This window comes from Balaenoptera acutorostrata, chromosome 13 (assembly GCF_949987535.1).
Source record: "Balaenoptera acutorostrata chromosome 13, mBalAcu1.1, whole genome shotgun sequence".
In the NCBI taxonomy this organism is placed as follows: domain Eukaryota; kingdom Metazoa; phylum Chordata; class Mammalia; order Artiodactyla; family Balaenopteridae; genus Balaenoptera; species Balaenoptera acutorostrata.
Window position 1 is genome coordinate 44,113,310 of NC_080076.1, and position 21,946 is coordinate 44,135,255.

At 41.7% G+C, this 21,946-nt stretch overlaps 1 protein-coding gene across 1 annotated transcript in view; it reads right to left on the reverse strand.

The window, feature by feature from the left end:
- Positions 1-738: 738 nt before the first annotated feature.
- ASXL3 (ASXL transcriptional regulator 3) overlaps positions 739-21,946 on the reverse strand; it is a 172,865-nt gene continuing 151,657 nt past the window's right edge. The window contains exons 9-12 of the mRNA XM_057526058.1: positions 16,513-16,609; positions 14,564-14,669; positions 7,585-9,541; positions 739-4,898 (exon numbers count right to left, since the gene is read on the reverse strand). Of these exons, the coding sequence (XP_057382041.1) occupies positions 1,203-4,898; positions 7,585-9,541; positions 14,564-14,669; positions 16,513-16,609 (5,856 nt within the window). The 3' untranslated portion in view covers positions 739-1,202. The remainder of the gene's footprint in view (positions 4,899-7,584; positions 9,542-14,563; positions 14,670-16,512; positions 16,610-21,946) is intronic.

Sequence of the window (21,946 nt, forward strand, 5' to 3'; positions counted from 1 at the left end):
TGAGGGGGGGGGCGGGAAACAAAACATGCAACACCCAGAACAATTTTTTAAAATAAGGGCTAGTTTAGAGTCAAATATAATTACACAGATCGTGACTCATGAGGAAAAAACTGTTCAGAAAAATGTTGACACTTCAGCCTTCTATAGTCCCTCTCATCATCAATGACGCTTTAAAAAAAGAGGTGGCCAACCTCTGCAAAGTCGGAAGCCAGGATGCACTGTTGTCATCAATAAAGGGTTACGATTATTTCCCCCCCAATTTTAATACCTAGTAATTGTATTAGAGTGAATAGAATGGACCGATATTTACATCACCAACCCATTTAGGTGTGTTTGCATACACAGCATTTTACTTGTTTGCTTTGAATTTTAGGGCATTTTTTTTCATACTTGCTCTTAGAAGCCACACATGAAGCTCTGAAATCCTCTGGACCTATGGCTCTGTGTTGTCCAACTGATCTTACAGTCTCGGGTGTCAAAGGGCTTGAACCAGATTGCTGGGCATGAGGCCCACACTGCAATTTCAGGTGGAAAAGACATTTCACTACAATATGTGTACCATGTCCAAGGCAGATCCAGAGAATCTGCCAGTCTCTGAAAAGAGTCAAAAGGGAGGAAAGAGAATAAGGACAGTGGAGTTCATTAATGGCATACCTCCTTTAATATCTTTTGTGATATGAGTAAATACAAGGAATCATACACTTAAATCAGATTCCCTTTTCCAAATATGATGTAATCAGTACGGTAAAGGTAGGTCCAAAGGAGTCAACTGTTGGAACCCTCGCTGTAATGGTTAATCTACAGAAGAATGCATCACCACCTTAAATTGCTGTTACCGATCTCTCTCCACATCTCCATTTCTGGTTACCATTAAGTAATTTAAAATGTCCTTTTCCTATCTACACCTGGATTAAAAAAAGAAAGAAACAAATTGGGAGTGACCTGTATACACACGAATAGAAACTTTCCAAAGCTGCAAATGGCAACTAAATATGTAAAAGACATGCTGTTGAGCCCCTCGGCTGGAATGCGATCTCTCCTTTCCCAGAAATGCAAGAAAATAATCATCTAGAGAAAAGATCATCTGTTCCAAAGTAAAATAAATTAGCACGCTATAAACCACTGAGCTGTTCAATTTGTTGTTGCTGACGCCGTGTGGCTTTTCCGTGGTGAAAAGGGATACTGCATCTTTCACTCAGCTCTTATCGCACAACCAGGCAAGCTACACAGAGTTTAGAAGGCCCTATGCAGTCGTCGTGGCAGAAGGCCCCGCAGCCTTTGCACACAATCATGGCTTTCAGCCGGCAAGAGCATTTCAGTTCCAACTCCTCCGCGTTGCTGCTGTCGGCAAAGTTCTGAACGGGCATCTGAGCGTTCTGACCAGGCAGACCCGTGGTGGGATTGGAGCCACTTCCCAAAATCCCAATGGACTTTTCAATTGCAGATGCTGCCCTTTTGAAGCTCGTGCTACCGAAGTGTATTGTTGGATAATTTCCACAGAGCTGCTGTTGTTGCTGCACCTGCATTTTCTGAGCAGCTAATTGGGTAAAAGGCTTCTGTGGCTCAGAAAGCAAATAGGAAGAGAAATCTGCATTTTTCAGCGCAAACGCCTTCAACTGTTCCTTCATTTCATTCTGGTCATAGGAAACGTGTTTCATGCCCAGTTCACAGCTGCTGCTTAAACCTTCCTCAAAAGAAAGAGGTTCCGATTTTATATTGCTACATATGCCCGTGGACTGTGGCCAACTAAGTCTCTTAGTGGTCTCCATGGTAACTGGCGGTTGTTTTTGATCGGAGGGGACTTCTGGATTAGGAAGAGGTGGAGGTAGTGGCGGTGGTGGAGGGGGGGGTGGGGGCAAAGCCAAGGGGGGAGGGGGCGGGGGATGCACTAGTGCTTTGTGCGGCATCCCGTGCGGGGTCCCCCCCATGTCATCACCTTCTTTAATGGGCATGTTGGGGGGCACCATATTGGCTAACCTTAGCTGGTGAGGTGCTGAGGAAAGGCCAACCTCTCCCAGTCCCTTTTGCTCAAGATGCCTATTGAAGGAAAACGTGTTACAGCCCACGGGGGCTTTGGCAGAGGCTGGTAACAGAGCCGCGGTAGGAATGGGGCCCCTGGCAGCCAGAGGCATTTGGTAAAACTGCTGTCTGTGGGAGGTCCCCGCGTCGGGGTGGAAGCCGCCGTTCTTGTCGACGTGAAACAGGCTCTGCTGGAAGCCACACGAGGGGAGCAGCCGCTTCTGCTGTTTGACCTCAGGGCTGTGAGCCATCTTGCTCTGCCCAGGGTGCTTGTTCAGCCACTCCTGCTTCAGCGGCTGGCTGAGTCCCAGCTGATTCATGCCGGAGCTGATGACACACGGCCCCCCTTTCACATCTGCGTCCGCCAACAACTTCCCTGGCTCACATTTCACTTGAGTGTGTTCCCCCCCGGTCCTGGCGACTCTCTTCTTGGGGTGGTTCTCCCGCTTCCTCATTGGTAGTGGTGCGAGAGCTCCTGCCAGGTAGCCTTTCGCGTCTGGATTGGGAGAGCTAGGGGGCATTTCAACCACGTTCCTCTCGGGGGCTGTTTTACCCACTGAGGTAGTTTGAAGAGGCAGAGGAAGCCTGTTGATTTCGAGCTTGGCTCCCAGTCTGGGCTGGGGCAACACCTTTTCCAAAGGCAAGTTGCCCTGGAGTAACTGTGTGACGAGGGGATTGTTCGCCTCCACCGACGACAGACGGCAGCTGGAGCTCCCTGCGCTGGGAACTCTTTTCAGGGTGTCTGTAGACAGAGACATGGCCTCTTCCATGGGACCAGAGGTGGGGGCCTGCGCGCTCTGCGTCTGCTGCGCACTCGGGGCTGCCGCTGCAGCTGCAGGATGCGGCTCGGGGCCAGGGAAGTCGTCGGCGTCCATCCTAAAGCCCTTGTCCACGTCGTGAGGTTCGGACTTCACTGGGAGAGGGACGCCTGTGATGAGATTCCTGGGGTGAAGTTCCGCCACATGCGAGGAGCTGGCGTGCTCGGTCTTGATGGCCTTCGGACAGCCCTGCTCCAGATATTCCTTCTGTTTACTGGAGCCAGGGTGGCAGAGCAGAGGCTGTCCTGCGCTCCTCACCCCGTCCTCGCCCCAGCAGATCCGGCCGCCCGGGTTATACTGATGGCCACAGGTTGTGTCGGCTTCACTTTTGAACGTGGTTATGCCACGCGCCTGCTCAGCAAAGCTGTGACTCAGAGGAGTCCCCGCGTTTAATTTATCTGGAACCACGAGGGGTCCTTCACGGAGACCCGGGCAGGTGGCCTGCATCGTTTGACTGTCTTGTTTTGCCGCGGAAGCAGCAATGAAACTGGGACCGTGATCTCCGCCTTCGTTTGCAACCGGCTCGGGCCTGCTGATGACAGACACCTGCGGACACGCCACGGGCTGGATGGCTGCTTCCGTCCTCCCGGACCTGCTCTGGAGGTCCAGGCCGGCTTCCGTGCTCTCAAGAGAGACAGTCAGAGATAACGTGGAGGTCAGCGTGGTGCTGTGGTCGACGATGACTTTACACGGAATCGAGCGGTTTATGGCTGCTGGTGGGAACCCCCCCGGGGGTGGCTGAGGTTTCCCAGAAGTGTCTGCCCTGTTCCGAGTCCCTGAAGTTTTGTCCAAGCTTTCAGCACTTAACGTGGGAGGACTGTCGTAAGAGTTGACAGTCAGCATGCTTCCAGTAAACGCTGCGACAGGTGGGCGTGCCACCAGGGCGTCAGTGACTGCGACGGGGTCCCTGCAGCCGACGGCGGCCCTCACAGTGGTGCCCATGGACATGGTGGCCCGTTCTTCGCTCCCAGGCATGGCTATCTTCTCAGAAGGAAATCTGTTGTTCACTCCCGTTGGGGGAATCAAGACAGAGCTAGTGGAGAGATGGTTTGGCACGTTGCTTCCGATGGAGGGAGTTGGCACAGAGGTGTACTGACTGGAGACCAGGCTGCCAGCGCCGCCGCTGGGTGCCAGCAACCGCCTGTCATCCCGGGGGCTCGCTGCGCTGGAGCCCTCCGCGGCGGCCGGAGGAGGGGTGCTCTCGATACATTTTGGTATAATGGCTATGCATGAAGTGTCCGTTCCCTGGATGGTTTTCAACATGCTTATGTTACAAGCAGAAACTGTAGTGTTTGCACTGTCAACAGACATTAGGACAGAGGATTTATCAACAGAACTCACAAAGGGATGTTCTTTAATTGCTCCCGACATAGCAGTGCTGCAGACAGACACGGGGACGGGACTTTTATTAAAAAGCATGGGCACACTGCTATTTTCCGAAGAGGTAGATGAAACAATTTTCTCAGACAAGTGTGACACAGGTGTGTTTTCGTCAGAACTGTGCGCAGATAAGTCCGTGGCAAGTTCTGGAAGTTTGGTCGGGTTGAGAGACTGCTGTAGTACAGTGGTGGGCTCCCGGAGGTGCGCGGCCTTGTTGCTGGGAGATCGGCAGTTTGGATTGACAATGATGACACCGGGCGAGCCTTCGATTTTTGTTTCAGGGGCAGAAGACACTTCTAAGCTTGGAGGCCCTTCCTTTGAGCCGAGCGGAGGCAACCGGGGCTCTTTAGCGTTCTGGAAGAGGTGGGCTCGGGCTTGATGCTTTGCGAAGAGCTTCACCTTCGTCTGCTCTTTGATATGCGCCAGAGTTCTGGCCTTTCCGCCCTCTCCTGGGCTCCCCATAGCTCCCGAAACGATGCTCGCGGCCGCCGCCACGGCTGCGGCTGCTGCCGCCTCTCGCTGGGCCCTTGCTTGCTGGGCTCGGGCCTTGATGTCCGCCAGGGTCCTGGCTCCTGTGTTCCTCCCGCCACTGACCGAGGTGCCAGATGACGCGCGAGCCTCTGGTTTGGAGACTGGTTGGCTCTTGATAATAAAGGGTGGCCCGATTTTGGAAAGCTGGATCTACAGGAAGGGGGAAAATGGAAAGATAAAGTGCGTGTACACGATCACAGACAAGGCGCGTGTGTACGTGATCACAGAGGGACGTGGGGACGCAGGCACGCGAGGGCGGGGAGTAGCCGCATCCTCTCCTAAGGGGGCAAGAACGGCACCTAATACCCTGAATGGGCCTGTGGGGTATAAGGCAGCAATAAATGCAGCACGAATGTGAAAATTAAAAATTTTTAACCTCTGTTTTTAATCTATAAAATATTAACCGGTGACTTCATTTGGCTTGGAAATGAAACGTCTTTTAAAGCCTCATATAAATGGAAACAAAACCCAGGCTTCTTAAAATGAGGTGAGCTAAAAAGAGTTAGAAATAGTTAGCTTTCAACTTATCTTCCTGGCTGGCATGAAGATACTCAGGCCAGCCAGGAAGAATAGAGATATTCAAAACTCTATTTGAATTTATCTGCCTTAATTTATCTGTCTTAATTTGACACAAAGGAAAAAGGAAAAAGCCCTAACCAAAGGTCAGAAGACTAGAATTCTCAGCCTGGCTTGACACAAAGGAATGCTGTGAACCTAGGCAAATCACTGTGTACTTCAGTTTCTCCAATAATCTCCCCAAGTCAGAGATTCTGTAGGTTTTATGTGGTCCCGTGCCACCTAGCATGCCGCCATATATATATATATATATATATATAAAATAAGCACACAATATGACTTTGTAAACTGTAAACAGTAAGACTAGTTATTTCTGGTCTATTTCTTTCACAGAGGTGTTATAAAGATGGAATGAGACTATACTTGTGAAAGTGCTTTGCTTTCCAAAGGGATTTTATTATTATTATTACGTTTTCTTGAAAGCAAGGGCAACTCTAGTTTTCTGCCTCCAAAAGAGAGTATGGGTTGGGCAGCTTATTTGATATTGGAAATCTACAATTTGCTGAATTTAGTAAACGTCCCAACCCACACTGTTCACCCACTCATCTAATTAAGAGACTCAGTCATCACCAAATTCATGAGTCAGAAGACCTAACAACAAACATCCCAAAGCGATGCCTATGATGCTTTAGTCACTAAGAATATTCCCAGAGTCACAGATTTGTAGAGCTGGCAGGGATCTAGTTAAAGCCCTTCGTTTACAGTTGAAAAAACCGAGCCCCTGGAGATGGGCTGCCCTGGGTTCATATAACTAGGGAGTGACAGAGCCTTTGGGCTCCCCATTCTGTGCTGTTGACACGTACTATATTTCCTTATATTTTTTCCTCTAGAAAAAATTTTCCTAGAAAACTCACACCTCTCTTCTTAACATATGTGCATTTACATATATTGACATTATAAATACCTGACACATACTACAAGATCGTATCAATTTGGAATTATGCTTTAGTACTTTGGTAGATGGATTATCTTCCTGAGCTATCTCGTTTCTCATTTTCAAATTTCTGATGGCTCTCTTCTAATCCAAAGGTTCCAAAGATAGATGAATTTAGAAAAGAAATTCAGTTTTACCTTTTAAATATTTCCCTTAGTTAAAAAAATTAAAAACATTAAGCCTAACGAACATTAAATATATATATTGTATCTCTCTATCCATCTATCTTTACATAAAGGGTATATCACTTTGAAAATAAGCTTTTGACAAAAAAATTAGACTGAAATGTTTAAAAATATTTCCTATGGAAAGCATGCTTATATTTTTCTTTTCATTGCTTCAGAAATTAAAATGCATAGCAGGGTTTTAATGGGAGCTTAATATTCATCTTTTATATCTCTAGAATCTTATTTAATAGGGACTGCTTTATTAAATAGAATAATTACAATCACACCCTTAAAAGTCAACCTTAGGGAGATCATGAGTCACATATTAAAAGTAGATGTCAGAGCAGAGCAAAATAAAGAGAAAGATTACGAAAAACAAATCTTGAGTATGTTTGTAATTCTTTGAGTTAACCTTAATTTTTAGTTTAGTTAGGCAGAGTCAATTTATATACAAGAGTTGTTTTCTGAGAGTTAAAATCTACCTGGGATCAAAATAAAATATATAAATAGGAATGTTTGTCTACAGGTTTTATTATTGTGTGAAGTTAAATACTTCTTTATTATTTTGGAAATAAAATAGTACGATTTGTATACCTATGTATCTATAGCATTTTCCTCAGGGTTTGTGAAGTGATTTCATTGATTTATTCAAGAAATATTTAATGAGGCTCTTTCAGAAGCTAGATCGTCTCTGCTAGGCAGAGGGGGGTGTTCAACATTTGTTGGAAAATGAATGAAGAGATAACACGTACCTTCTTTTCTTGAGTGCCAGCCTCTGACTTTTGACTACTGCTTTCTCTAGTCCTACTCAACTTTTATAGGATGCTGAATTATCTTTCAATTTTTTCCAAGTTTATATAGGTCTCTGTCCTACACTGTGGAGTCCCCCAGAGACCCTGTATCTCAGTGGCCTGTGGGCTCCTCCAGGCCCTGTTCTCCCTCCTCCCTTCTTTTTCCTTAAATGCCAAGGTCTAAATATGTACATCTATCTAAACTTATTGTATGAGCTCAACGCAGTCTGAAAAAGGATCATTTAATATTAGACTGGTGCTGGGAGTATTAGATTATAAACTGCTACATTTATTTTTGAAAAATTAAGTATCTAAATAGAAAAAGCCTATCTATGGAATATCCTTTTTAAAAAAAAAAAATACCGTACCTTGAGAGGTGGAACCCTTGGTTCCTCTCTTGGAGGCTGGTCTTTCTCAGATGGACTGCTGGATGACATGTTCCGGCTTGACTGGTCATCTTCTATCCTAGCCCTCTTCTCCTTACAGATCCCAAAGCTGTGATGCTCTGCGGTTTTCCTCTTCGATATCTCAGACTCTCTACTTTCATTTCTTACCCCATCTGGGGACTTGGAGGGCTCTGACAACTTGGAAGTATGAGAGGTCTCCAACCGATTCTGTGAGCTCCCTGGCTTATGCATTTTATTTCTAGAGCCTTCTGAAAATGAAGCCTTATCCACCGATGAGATGTATTGCTTGTCCTGTAATTTAGCTGATGGGAGCTCATTTCCCTTACTCTCTGTCTCTTCAGAAAAGACAGGTAATTCCAATGGTGAAGACATCGCTTTCTTTTCTGTTCTTTGCAGGACATTATGAGTTTTAACTTTTATCATTTCTGTAGAAGGAAGTTCTGGAATCGAAGCGGGATACGGCTTCTCAGTTTCAACATGGGATTTACAAGGCGGCTGATTCAGGGTCTTATTGTGCAATTCTTCTGATGAATATGCTTCAGGAGCAATGGAAGAAGAACCCATTTTGATAGGTTCGGGAGTATTTGATAGAGTCTTCTGCTGAGAGGTAAGGCTCTCTCCCAGGGGCTTGGCAGGGGCAGAACCTTCATCTTTCTGGGGGGAGAGTGGTTCTTCAGATATGGAAGTTGACTTTCTTTGTTGATGCACCATTCTTTCATTCATGGAAGAACTGGAAATTGGAGATGTTTCTGAAGGAAGTGGCAAACTGGATATAAAAGTGGTCTCAGATGTGAGAAGCATGGAAGACACTGAAGAAGTTTCTGATGTCAAAGGTAAATCAGACATGGGCGAGGTTTCTGATGTTAAAGGTAAATTTGATACTGGGGATGCTTCAGATGTTAACGGTAAATTGGACATCAAAGACGCTTCTGATATTTCAGGTGAAGTGGATATTGGAGAGATTTCTGACATCAAAGATGCATGAAGATTTTCATCAGTGGCATTTCGCTGATTATATTTGTCCACATTTTCAGTGCTGGATACCTCAGAACAAAACGTTGTCTCAAGGGAGGCTGGGGTACATGATTCTTCCGAAGTGGATTGGGTTTCCCCTCCTGGGGATGTCAGGCTGGTACAGGCTCCCTCTGGGCTCTCGGAAGAGAAGGACGTTTCAGAGATGCAAGCATTTTCAGAAAGCTGTTCATCAGGATCACTCTGCAGCTCCATATCTACAGCAATTCCTTCACTTGGAAATTGGCCTTCTAAAGACGATGACCCTGTTTTAATTTTTGGAGTGTTGGTCTCTAGTGCAGTTTCTGGCTCCTTATGTTCTGTGTCATTGACATGAATCACAGATGAAGTGGAAGGAACAAGAGAGTCACAGACTTCCAGCTGATCAATGACAACTGACATCTCTTCCTGGGGAGATTCTGATTTCTCTTCCACTTTAACTTCAACATGAGGCAAAGTTTCTAAAACATCATTCATTATAACACAGGATTCCAAGTTATCTTCATGAGGTGCTATCTGGGGCTCCTCATGAGAGTTGGCTGGACTTTCTGACTCCTCAGAAAATTCAGGTATTGTCTTGTGATTCTCATCCTGGCACTCACAGATGCTAGTCTCTACCTCTTCCTCAATTTCCTCCTGAATCACAGATTCTTCGGGGATCAAGATGTCCTCTGATTCTGACTCTGTCATTACATCTTTACCTACGTCTACCATGGGACAAAGTGTAGCACAGAAATCAGGCTCTGGAGAAGTTGGACTTTTCATGCTTTTTGGCTGTTGTTCTTTCAAGGGAGTCTGTGCAGATAGACCAGGAAGGCCAGAGGTCCCACATGAAGAACTACTTTCAGCTCCATCATTGTTTGGTCCAGATGTGAGCTTTATAGAGTCCTCTCTTGACATGCCCAACCTGAACAGAAATTAGAAATATTAAATTATTGCTCAACCACAAAACATGAAAGGTACAACTTGGATCTCTCACCAAATATAGTATTCATAGAGGTAAATGCATAAAATTAATTTTATAATCACTAAGTAACATGTTTAGCTTATGTAAACTAGTTTATGATGGCTTAGTTTTTCTACTGCTTTTATAATCATAACTAAAATAAACTCTACTTCTGTTTAAAAAGTATTGATTTTTATTCTGTAAGCAAGGGAGATTGCATACTCAAAAGATTTTTAAAAATATGGGCTGAAAAGCAAAAGAATGTATAAGACCTAAATCTTTTAAAGTCAGAAAGTAGAAATATATCCTTATAATAGAAAATTACATAGTCCTTAAAGGATGCAACATAACCAAATAATTAAGATCAATGGAAGATGGGTATGTTGTAAAATCTTGAAATGGAAATGACTTCCAAAGATTAAGTTCTCTTAACCCAATGTAAAAGGTGTCCATCATCATATTTTAGTACAACATCTAAGTGTCTAACCTAAGACAAGATGGAAATTTCACTAAAGAATAATAAATATATTTGGGGTCATCAAAGTTGATTCTACTAGATTACATTCATGTGAGGCAAGACTTTTTAAAATTCTTTCATGTAGATCTCTTACTGTAAAGATATTCCATAAAAAGTTAGTGTAGAATATCAAGAAATAGCCCAGCCTAATGTTCAGGGCATAAGGTAAAGTTTATCAGAATTGCAATCAACAATATTGTAAATCATTAATTCCTGTCATACTAAGTTACAATGTCAGCATCAGATGGTAGGGAAATATGCTGTTCTAAATGAAGTTAAATTAGAGTACAGGCAATTACAAAGATGAGCAGAAGAGAGAACATTCCCAGAGGAAGAAACATATTTGAGTGAGGAAATACAGCTATAACAGGAAAATACCTCAGTAAAATCTTCTTCAAACTTTTAGTTAAATTAAATCCCCAAAATGAAAGGGAAATAAAATTGAATACACTTTTTGGGTATTTGATCATTGCCTTCTTCACTAAAATTCAGAAGGCTGAGAAAGGAAGATAGAGGACACTTCCTTCATAATTAGTCTCTTTTCTTTCAACTTTCCCTAAGATGGGTTCAAATTAAACCACAATTTATATTATAGTGAGAGGAACAGAATAATATAACTACACTACAGATGAATTTAGAGCAGAATAATCAGCTAGAAATAAGGTCTCTTGGGGCCAGATCAAGCAGAGATACCACTGATACTAGGTTAGATGGAGAACACACAGAATCTACCCACTGGCAGCCAAATTTCAGCTAGTTGATTAATAAGAATATTATTAAATATATTTAATATTACTAAATATCATATATGTATATAATATATATATATATCATATGGAAAACAGCACTGTATAAAACATGCATGTAAATATTTTATTATTTTCATGGGAAAATAGATTTAAGGTGGCATAAGGCATAGAAGGAAGACGTTCACAGCACACCACATAACCACATAAAGGGAAACTCTGCCCGCCTGAAATCTAGACCGCAAATCAACAGACCAACTCCTATAATTTTGAGTTAGCATATACATGGGATCCCTACAAGCAATTAAAACGAATATAGGACAGTACTGTATTATAGACAGAATAAGCCAATAAGAACCAAAATAAAGATCTCAAAGAGCAGAAAACTAAATCAGACAGATCTTAACTAAAGCTGAATTTCAGTGGTAACATTCTTGGGAAAACTTAGAACAATGAGAAGGCACATGGTGTCAGTCAACTGAAAATTATCTGATGCTAGGAAAATATCCCTCACATATTGAGGGAATGTAGGTAATCTAGAAGTAACAAAATTAGAAGGGCAGTCAATGAAATGTCCAAAATACATCAGTCATCCAATATGTAATCAAAGATAGGAAAAGACAAGCAAGAAGTCCAGGGATGTAAGGGAACAGAAACTCTATGGATAAACTACAGCAAGAAAAGGGTCAATCAAGTAAAAGAACTGTTTGTATTCAGAACTCAGTGGTGCTGATGGGGAGTCATGTTTACGCACAGTATTGTAGCTGTCACCTTCCAGGACAGGAGTCTTTAACCTGATATCCATGAGAGTCTATGGAGCCCCCAAATTTCATGTAAAAAATTGTAGGTGTGTGAATTTTTCTGAGAATGATTTGCAGGTGAGCAAATTACTTAACCACACCATGTAAAACTGGGGAAATTACTTAGTTTCACTGCCTCTCAGTTTCCTAAACCCTTTTTAAAATAAGAATAATAATGGTATCCACCTTATAGGACTGTTGGGAGGGTTAAGTGAAACAATATTTGCAAAGCTCTTAGAAACCTATCAGAGCCAGCGTATGTTCAATGATTATTTGCTGACTGAGGAAAAACTCTCTGTATGGTCTTTACAGTGCTGGCTGTTTGGCATCTAGGATAGTGTGTGGCACGGAGGCGATGGTGCATGAATACTGAATTGATAAAAGCACAGGCCCAACACTCAACAAAAATTAAGGACCAGTTTTTCGGAGGTAACTAACTTGGTTATGCTTCTGCCATTACCGACAAGAGTGCTCCCAACGTTCCCTTTGTCAGAAAAGGTAAGGAAGGCAGGGTTCTTAATCCTGCTGGACATCAGCACAATGGGGAAGCATCTAAAAATACAGATTCCTGGCTTCCCTGGTGGCGCAGCGGTTGAGAATCTGCCTGCCAATGCAGGGGACACGGGTTCGAGCCCTGGTCTGGGAAGATCCCACATGCCGCGGAGCAACTAGGCCCGTGAGCCACAACTACTGAGCCCGCGCGTCTGGAGCCTGTGCTCCGCAACAAGAGAGGCCGCGATAGTGAGAGGCCCGCGCACCGCGATGAAGAGTGGCCCCCGCTCGCCGCAACTAGAGAAAGCCCTCGCACAGAAACGAAGACCCAACATAGCCATAAATAAATAAATAAATAAAATTTAAAAAAATAATAAAAATAAAAAATAAAAATACAGATTCCTGGGCTCAACTCCTGGAGATCACCCATCAGCACATCTGGGGTGGGTGTCGGAAATCCGTACCTATTTGTAAAAGCTCCAATGAAGATTGTGATGCCGCCAGGCTTGAGTAATACTGCTGGTAACTAGCCTGTAACTAGCCTGTAACTAGCCTGTAACTAGCCTGTAACTAGCCTGCCACAATTTTAATTTTTGAGAAAGGACATTAATTATCTCCTTTTAGCTTTGCTTAAATATGTATATGCAACCAAAGTCCTAGGGCAGCAACTGAAAAGGAGGCTTCCTACTCAAACTCAGGAGGAGGGCTACTTAGCACAACTCACCAGAGGCGAGGCTGCTCCGAGCAAGCAGGCTGTTCATCACGTGACGTCTTTTTACGACGAGCGCTCAGGTGAGACTCCCCCTGACGGCTTTCCCCATTTACAGGGGGAGTTTTGTGAAATTAGATCAAATGGTACAGGTTGTGTTGCCTGCAACCGCCTCAGTGTCTTTTACACAAAACAACGACTTTCAAGCATTAATTGTGTATGTGGGAATTAAAGCACAAATTCCTCTACCCATGATGATCTAAAGTTGCTGTCAATTGTCAGCTCTTAAATCCCTCTTTCTTTCTTAGGGATCTGATTGTCTGTGAGATTCAAATTCTGCCCAAGGAGAATATGTTCCTGTTAACCATGAGGCAAAGGAGAAACTACTTTCAAATTAGCTCAGTCACTACCATACTTAGGTGTGACTGGTATTATTTTTAAAACACACACATACACAAATAAAAATAATAGATTAAAAAGCGCTTATAGCCTCCTACACTATTGGTGGGCACGTAAATTGGTGCAGTCACTATGGAGAACAGTATGGAGGTTCCTCAAGCTAAAAGCTAAAAATAGAGTTGCTGTATGATCCAGCAATCCCACTCATGGGCATATATCCAGACAAAACTATAATTCAAAAAGATACATGCACCCATATGTTCATAGCAGCACTATTCATAATAGCCAAGACATGGAAACAACCTTAATGTCCATCAAAAGATGAATGGATAAAGAAGATGTGGCGTGTATATATACACAATGGAATATTACCTAGCCATAAAAAAAGAATGAAATAATGTCATTTACAGTAACACGGATGTACCTAGAGATCATCATACTAAGTGAAGTTAAGTCACACAGAGAAAGACAAATACTGTATGATATCACTTATATGTGGAATCTAAAATATGACACGAATGAACTTATCTATGAAACAGATTCATAGACACAGAGAACAGACTTTTGGTTGTCAAGTGGGGCTGGGGGCAGGATGGACAGGGAGTTTGGGATTAGCAGATGCAAACTATTATATATATGTAGAATGGATAAACAAGGTCCTACTGTACAGCACAGGGAACTATATTCAATATCCTATGATAAACCATAATGGAAAAGAATATGAAAAATAATGTATATACATGTATAACTGAATCACTTTGCTGTACAGCAGAAATTAACACATGGCAAATCAACTACTTGAATAAAATACGTTTTTTAAAAAGTGGTTTTACATAAAGAGGAAAATGGATAGAGGAAAGGGTAATACCTTAGGCTCTCCCCCAAATAAGGACTAAACAAATGTATATGGAGAGTCAAAATTTTTGGAAAAAAACGTGAGAATTAAATATGTGTCCAAGACTACTTATCTCTAACGCATTTATTAATGAAAATGCTTAGATTTAAAAAAAAAACAAACAGGAGATTTTTACTAAAATCCAGTTAGGAATGCCAAAATTGACTTCTATAGAATTTCATGTGCTATTTTCAGTCCAAAATGAATTTTCATGGACAAGTTATAAACCCTTGAAAATGCATTTTTAAAAATTTAAGTGCTGATATGCCACTATAATTTTACCTGCAATTTCTTACACTGAGAGACTATTGCCTTTTATCACAGGTTTATAAAGTTTTATAGCATATGATTGTGCTAAGTGAAACAGAGAATTACATTTTCATTTCCTTCTAAGAGAAATAAGAAGAAAATGCTCTAGTACTTACTTTTCTCCATAAAACCTTTCGAAGAATTTTTCTTTCCAGGGTTCTGTTTTCTTTTCCTTTTCAATTTCTTGCCTTATCCGCAATTGCATTTCTGGAGTAAACTCTCCTAGAAAGAAAATGCTTAGATATTGAGTAAAAGTTGTCATATGTTTTGCCAGTTAATAAAGAAAACATGTAACTAATTTGAATAAACTTTTATGGATGCCAAAAGGTAAAAAAAGTTGAGAACTGATAATATTTCTACAGCTTCTTTTTTTAAGAACATCACTCAGTCATTTAGTCACACACAGACTCTAAAGCATTTAGCAAATGTACTGAGTGCTAGGGGTTGCGAATGAAAGTGTATATTCACTGTCCTTGATGAAACCAGTCTGGTGAAAGAAAAAGCACACAGTTGAGTATAATAACACAATGTGGAAGCCCTGTATAGGTCATAAGAATAAATGGAGGGAAAGTACTTAATTCTCCCTAAATTGATTAGGGAAGACCATACATAGAACCTGATTCTTGAATTAGCTTTTGAAAGATGACCAAGCTTTCATAAAGTAATTAGTTCACAAGGCACAGAGATACGAATACGTATATTTATGTGCTTTTGAGTGGCCAATTATGAGTAGAACACAGGATGAAATGAAATAGGAAAGGTAGGCGGTGGCCAATTACCCAGCACATGTTTTAAAGAGAGCCCTGAATTTTTCCTGTAAGAGACAGAGGGAGGTCCTGGCGGTGTTCAGTGAGGGAGGAATATGGCCAAATAAGCAACTTAGAAACTGGCTGGGAGGCTACTGAGTAGCGTAGATGAGAGATGGAGATTACAGTCAGGCCAGCATCTTGAGAATGTTGAAGAAGATTCAAAGACACAAGTAACAGTTCATAACCAGATGGACCTGGGGAGAAGGAAGAGGAACAAAGACATCATAAAGGTTTCAAAGTGAGGAGCTGTGAGAAAAAGGGGTGACCTTAGTAGACAGAAGGCAGAAGAAATAGTAGACATTACAAGGGAAGAGAGTTTAATACTGGCATTTTGGTTTTAAGGTGCCTGATACTGGAAAGATCCAGCAGGTTTGTGGAATGGAGCAGCAAAGGTTTGGGAAAGAGGAGTTCCAGCCAGATTTGGACATTTTCAGCATGTGGGCTACATAGCTGAAACCATGGTTCTGAATGAGGTTCTTAGAGCACGTGAACAGTTACAAAAGCAAATAGCAGGGAAGAGAATGGTGGAGACAACACCATTTACCATCAGGTGGAAGAACAGGAGCTCCTGAAGGAAGCTGAGAAAAGGCTGTCAGAAAGGTAGCAAGAGGACACAATTTAAAATATATTATGAATGTCGAAGGCAGATGGTTTCAAATTAGATGGGGTAGAAAACAAGTGAGACATAGGAGAAGGAACAGGAAATGCCAAGGACTGAGAAGAGGAAAGTGAACTTTGCAATGAGAAAGCCATTCGTATTCTCTAGAAGGGATTGTTCCCATTGTGTATGGCGGGGCACATCCAACCATAAAAATGTGAGTGGGTAAGGGAGTGAAAATGTGGTAACACTGGGTATTGTTTAGTCTTTCATGAAGCTTGGTGACTAAAGGAATGATAAGATGAAGTGGTGGCTTCAGGGGAAGACTGTATTAAAAGAAGATTCTTCCAGGCTCTCGGACATCAGAGAATACACAATGCATCAAACACATAATTAAAATGATGATCCCAAAGAAAATCTTGCTATATCAAAAATTTTTATTATGTTCCAGAAAACGTCATGCTTTCTTCAAAAATACTGAACATCAAAAATGCACAGTATAACAAAAGAATTAATGAAGTCATTTGAAATAGGATGTGAGTTTTTACTCAAGTATACTTCAGGGGGGAAAACGACTTGGGAAACAGAGAAAGGTGCAAATCTCAGTACAGTCTGTTGACTCAAATATGTCAAATAATAATGGAAAATAGAAATTTACCTTCTGCCAGTCGCTGTTTCCAGCCTTGTGCTGCATATGCAAAGAATTCATTATTTAGAGCTGAAGTACTGAGGCGTAAAATTCCATCACTTCCCATCTAGGAAATAAGCCGACAAAAACAAGATTCCATCAAGAATAATGCAAAGCAAAAGTATGCAGGAAAGAAGCAAAAACTGAGGGTGTGAGTGTGTGTGTGAGAGAGAGAGAGAGAGAGAGAGCGAGAGAGAGAAAGAGCAGGGTAGAAGGCAGGGAGGAAAGGAATCTAACGAAAGATGAATTTCCTAGTAGGAAAACTGCACTGCCTACAGTGACTATTATAATGACTAAATACATCAATTTAAAGGAAATCTGTATTAGGCATTTCCATTATCAGTGGTGAGTATAACAAATGTATGTGATTTAATCAAAAAATTTATATCTTTGTCATTTTTATATGCCTTAAGTGATACCAAATTAAAAATCTACATATGTGTACACCTTTAGATTATTTTTTTAATTAAATTCTCTAAAATTTGTGGAAGCTAAAGAAATCTAGTCTGATCACTTGGATTCTTCCACTGTCTGAGGTTCAGACGACAAAGTTCTGAAACATTAAAACAAATACACCCACACTGTCATACATACCCTTCCCTCTATTCTTCTCATCTCTTTGGGTGCACACAGAAAACAGGTATACAAAGTTTAAAATCTGAGCAACTATATGCTACTAACCTTTTTCCTCAAATTTATTATTTTTCAAATTCATGTACGTATAGAAGAGATTTGGATAAGCATCATCGAACTGGATGCTTTTAACTTTCCAACTATTTATTACATCTGCCCTGTGCATGTATTCTGCTTGCTGACACAGGGGATACAAATAATTAGTGTTGTCCTTGGCTGGCTTCTTATGTAGTTGAGGAGTGAAGACAGAACACATAAAAAGTTAAACAGTGCCAAGCATGAGGTGAGTGGGAATTAAGAAGGGGGAAAAAAAAAAAAAAAAAAAGCTAGGGGAGGGTATCTAGGTGGACGTGAGTGGTTAGGAAGAACTTGATGCCAGAGGTGAAATGGGTTAGGGTCTTGGGCAAGTAACAGGACTGGGGCATAATGGTTTTATATAAAGCATACAATACAGAGTGGGAGCTTTGTTGTAGAGGCGGAACATCACAAACAATCAGTAACTGGACCGTTCATGAAGGCGTGAAGATGTTTTAGCCTGCTATTGAGTCGGTTTGGCAAACTGTAGCTCCAGTTACATTTTCAAAGATTTCTTCTTACTCTCATAGACACCCCCGTGTGTCCTAAGCTCTAATAAGTCACTGCTATCTGAAAACACACTCAGACACGTCTTAGCCCCATGTTTTCGTTCGTTTGCAGTCTTCTCTACACCCCATTTTCACCCACTGAAATACTGTCCCTCTTTTAAAATTTAACTCAAATCATGCCTTCATGAATATGTCAGCTAAACCACCATTTGGGAGCAAAGGAGAATACTGAGTCTAAAAGTAAATATTATACTAGCAACTCAAAGCCGGATAATGGTCAACAAATCCAGAAAAGAGAGACACTGAACAGATGTGAGACATCCTGGATGCTGCCATCATGACAGCCACAGATTTAAGATCCTGAGTTTCCTCATCTAAGAAGATACTGATAACCGTACTAAAATATTCAATGCACTTGGAAAATTTCAGGCAAGACTTTGTTCATTCATGGATTCACTGTTTACTCACAATTATTTCACCTTCATTCAGTAGATACTTATTAAGCCACTCATATGAACCTGTATACCTGGCTTTTTTTGGGTGCAGGCAATACGGTGGCAGTAAAGAAAAGGGCTCTGCCCTTATATTCTGAACATATTCCCCATACAGCAGATGGTCTGGTCCCTGTGCATCTCTCCCACCCACCTGAGCTCAGCACGGCTGTGACGTACAGTGACATCGCCATGCACGTGTCCCACCTCAGGGTCTTACCACAGCCCCAAGACATGAGTGGCTAAATGTCCTCGCCTTCCCACCTTTTAATTGGACACTTCTAGGACACTATCCGCTGGCACGCAGTATATGAACTGAGTCAAGGGATGCCATTTGGTGCTGTGTCCCCAACAGTTAGGACTAGAAGGTGGAAGGCAAGTGCCCTGAAGAGAAAAAGGAATTGGTTTACTATGAAGTACATCTATGGAAGGCACAATGGAAAAGGTTAGATTTTCTACATTTGAGAACATGCATGGTGCTTTATAATTTGGAGTCCATGCACAATGCCTATTATATTGCAGGTACTCAATAAATGTTTATTGCCCTGTCCTGGCTTCGTGTAAGTGAAAGATTTAAAGTTTAACTCCGGTAGCTGACATATAGGATTTTAGTTTGGTGTGTTCTGCCAGGCCAGGGGAATGATTAGTTATTAATTGAAATTTCAGCATAATTTTAAAACACAAAGAAATACCAGATCCAGATTAGCTCTGACAGAGTCTCAAGATTTCAGCACATGAAAATGCAAGGCAGTGTGAAATGAACACATTCAAGAATATGGAAGCTAGCCCGGGAGGAAAATGTTTTTCTTTTAAAACTGAAAAATAATATTAACTGCCAGCCTTCCAGCCTGTCTGAGACAGCACAATTAAACACTAGGGCTAAATTAAATATGTGCCAATAAAACTTTTAAAATACACTATTAATTTTATGGCGTTTAAGAAATACTGTCCAAAAGACATGGCATTTTAATGAGCTGGAATAATAAACGTTTCTGAAAGTTTTATTTATGTATTTATCGCGGAGCTATAAATTCTTGCTTTTCTGATTACCCACAATAGAAACATTCATTCTAAAAACTCCCCTAACTCTCTTATAGTGAAGTATCCAAATAAGCTATTGATAAGCTATGCTTCTTTTTTAATTAGAAGGAGAAAAACTCTGTGCTGTTGTGGAAGAAAATAAGTATGGTTAAAGGAAAACTTATTTGTGGAGAGATCCTTTCACAAAGATTTAAGTCTCTATTGGTGAGTATATCATTTGCCTTTGGGGTTGATTATATTAACGTACATTTTACGGGATGGATATCAGTGGAATTCAAAGTATTAAAATGTTATTGCTACTTGCAAACCATCCAATGTTTGAAGTTTGAGGAATGTTAATTCTGTATGAGAATATATCTACATTTAATAATAATCCTTTGCACCTCTAAAAGATGCTTTATCCCTTTTGTTTTCTAATTTGGGGTTTCTTGCAAGTGATTCGGAATGCGTGGCACGTGGGTTGCTTAGAGGAAGCGTGAGAAATGTGCTGGAGAGTCAGAAAGTGGCTAAGTCATAACAGGACACCTAGATATACTCAGCAATTTGGACTTCATCCTACAGGTAATGGGGAGCGATTCAAAGCGAAGCCAAAACAAGACGAAAAGGTTCGTGCTGAGTGTGTGCGGGGAAGTGGACTGCTGACGTAGATGATGTGTACAGGACGAGCCTCTCTAATGCTCACTGTTGATCAGGACACCGGAGCTGACACCTGAATGAGTGAAGAAGGAGCCACGCAGCCATGGTTGGGAAAGCGTGCTTGGCGGAGGGATGTAAATGCAGAGGCCCTCAGGTGGGGCTTGCGAGGAGGCCCTAAGAGATGGAGAGACCTTAGAAGCAGGAGAAACAGGGGCTGAGGGGCCAGGATCATACTGGGCCTCGGAGCCCACTGTAAAGACTGGCTTTTCCCCCACGCGAGCTGGAAAGCCTCTGGGATTTTGGCCTGACAAATGAAAAGATCTGACATTTCAAAAGGATAGCTCTGACTGCTGCATTTAAAAAAGACTTTAGAGCTGTCCAACAGCAATATGAACATTGGGCCACATCTGTGATTTTAATTATTCTAATAATCACATTAAAGTAGTAAAAAGAAACATGAAATTAATTCTAATAACACATTTTATTTAATCCAACCTATCCGAAATGTTATTGTTTCAATATATAATCAACACGAAATATTATTGAGATATTTCTCATTCTCTTTGTATACTAATTTTTTCGTATCCAGTATATATTTGTATAACACATCTCAATTCAGATCACCCATAGTTCTAAAGCTCAATAGTCACTGCTGGCTAGCAGCTACTGTACTGGAGAGCATAGTTTTAGAAGACTCACCAGGGACTTGAGTATGTAGTTACTGAGATAATCCAAATAGTAGCTTGACTAGGTTGACAGCTATAGAGGTGGTGAGAAATGGTTGGGTTCTGATTATATTCTGAAGGTTGAGCCAACAGGACTTGATGATGGATTGGATGTGTGGTATGAGAGAAAGCAAGCAGGCAAGGATGACACCAAAGACTTCTGGCCTTGGCAATTGAAATTACGAAATTGCTATTTATTACAACGGAAAACACTACGGGAGTACGAGGTTTAGTTTTGAACCAATTAAGGTTGAGATGCTGATTATAATTCCAAACTGATGTCTTAGATATATCATTCTGCATGTAGTGTAAAGAATGCCCTGGATAAAGACAGGACAAGAAACAGGGACTTCTGTCAAGAAGTTCCAAGAGAAGGCCATGGAACAAATGATGAAAAGTCTTAAGACTGTTCAGGCAGTGGGAGTAAAGATGCATGTCCTCCAGGAGGAATAAGGGAACCAGAAATGATGGGGCTGAGTGAGCATGTGTGTAGGTGGTGAATGAGATAAAGGCATGAAAGATGATGGCCAAGAACAAGGCTTGGATAATTTGGTAGATGCTGGAAACAGCCATCAGGACAGGAAAAGGCACAGGAGGGGCAGTGTCTTGGACAAAGAAATGATGGGTCTTTCTTTGGATATGCTAATATAAGGACATCATGAAGGCATCCAAGTAAAGATGATCTAATCAAGAGCCGAAACTCGGGGAAGAAGCTCAATGGTGAGGAAGGAATCAAACACAGAAAATTAGTCATTAGTAGCAAAGAAAGTGTAACTGCAAACATGGATATGGATGAGAACACCCAGGAAGGATTTACCAAAAGAGAAGATGGCTTAAAGCAGGGCCCTGAGGAACACCAACATAGGAGGAATGGGCAGAAAAAGTAAATCCTGTTAGTAAGACTGAGAAAAAGCAGTCAGAGGTAGGAAGAAAATCAAAGCAGACAGCATCGTAGCTGAAAGGAAAGAAAGAGTTTCAAGAAGATCTGTACTGTGTATGTGCTAATATCTATCAAGCCATGTGCAATTACTTAGGTCAACACCGTGTACAGTACACTATACTAGCTGTTGTGTCCAATAAAACAATCAATAGGGTCTTTAGAGCAAAGACAACCTAGTCAGTGAGAGGCCAACCAGGACTCTAATGCAAAAGCAAAAGAGTAATGAGCAGAGAGACTATAAGCTGTTATTACTGACCCTCTTATACCCTGATCAAGCATCCAGTGCCCTTGTATTCTATACCCCAGTAGGAATTAAAGTCAGGATATTCATTCTTTCTGAAGGGTAATTTTTCA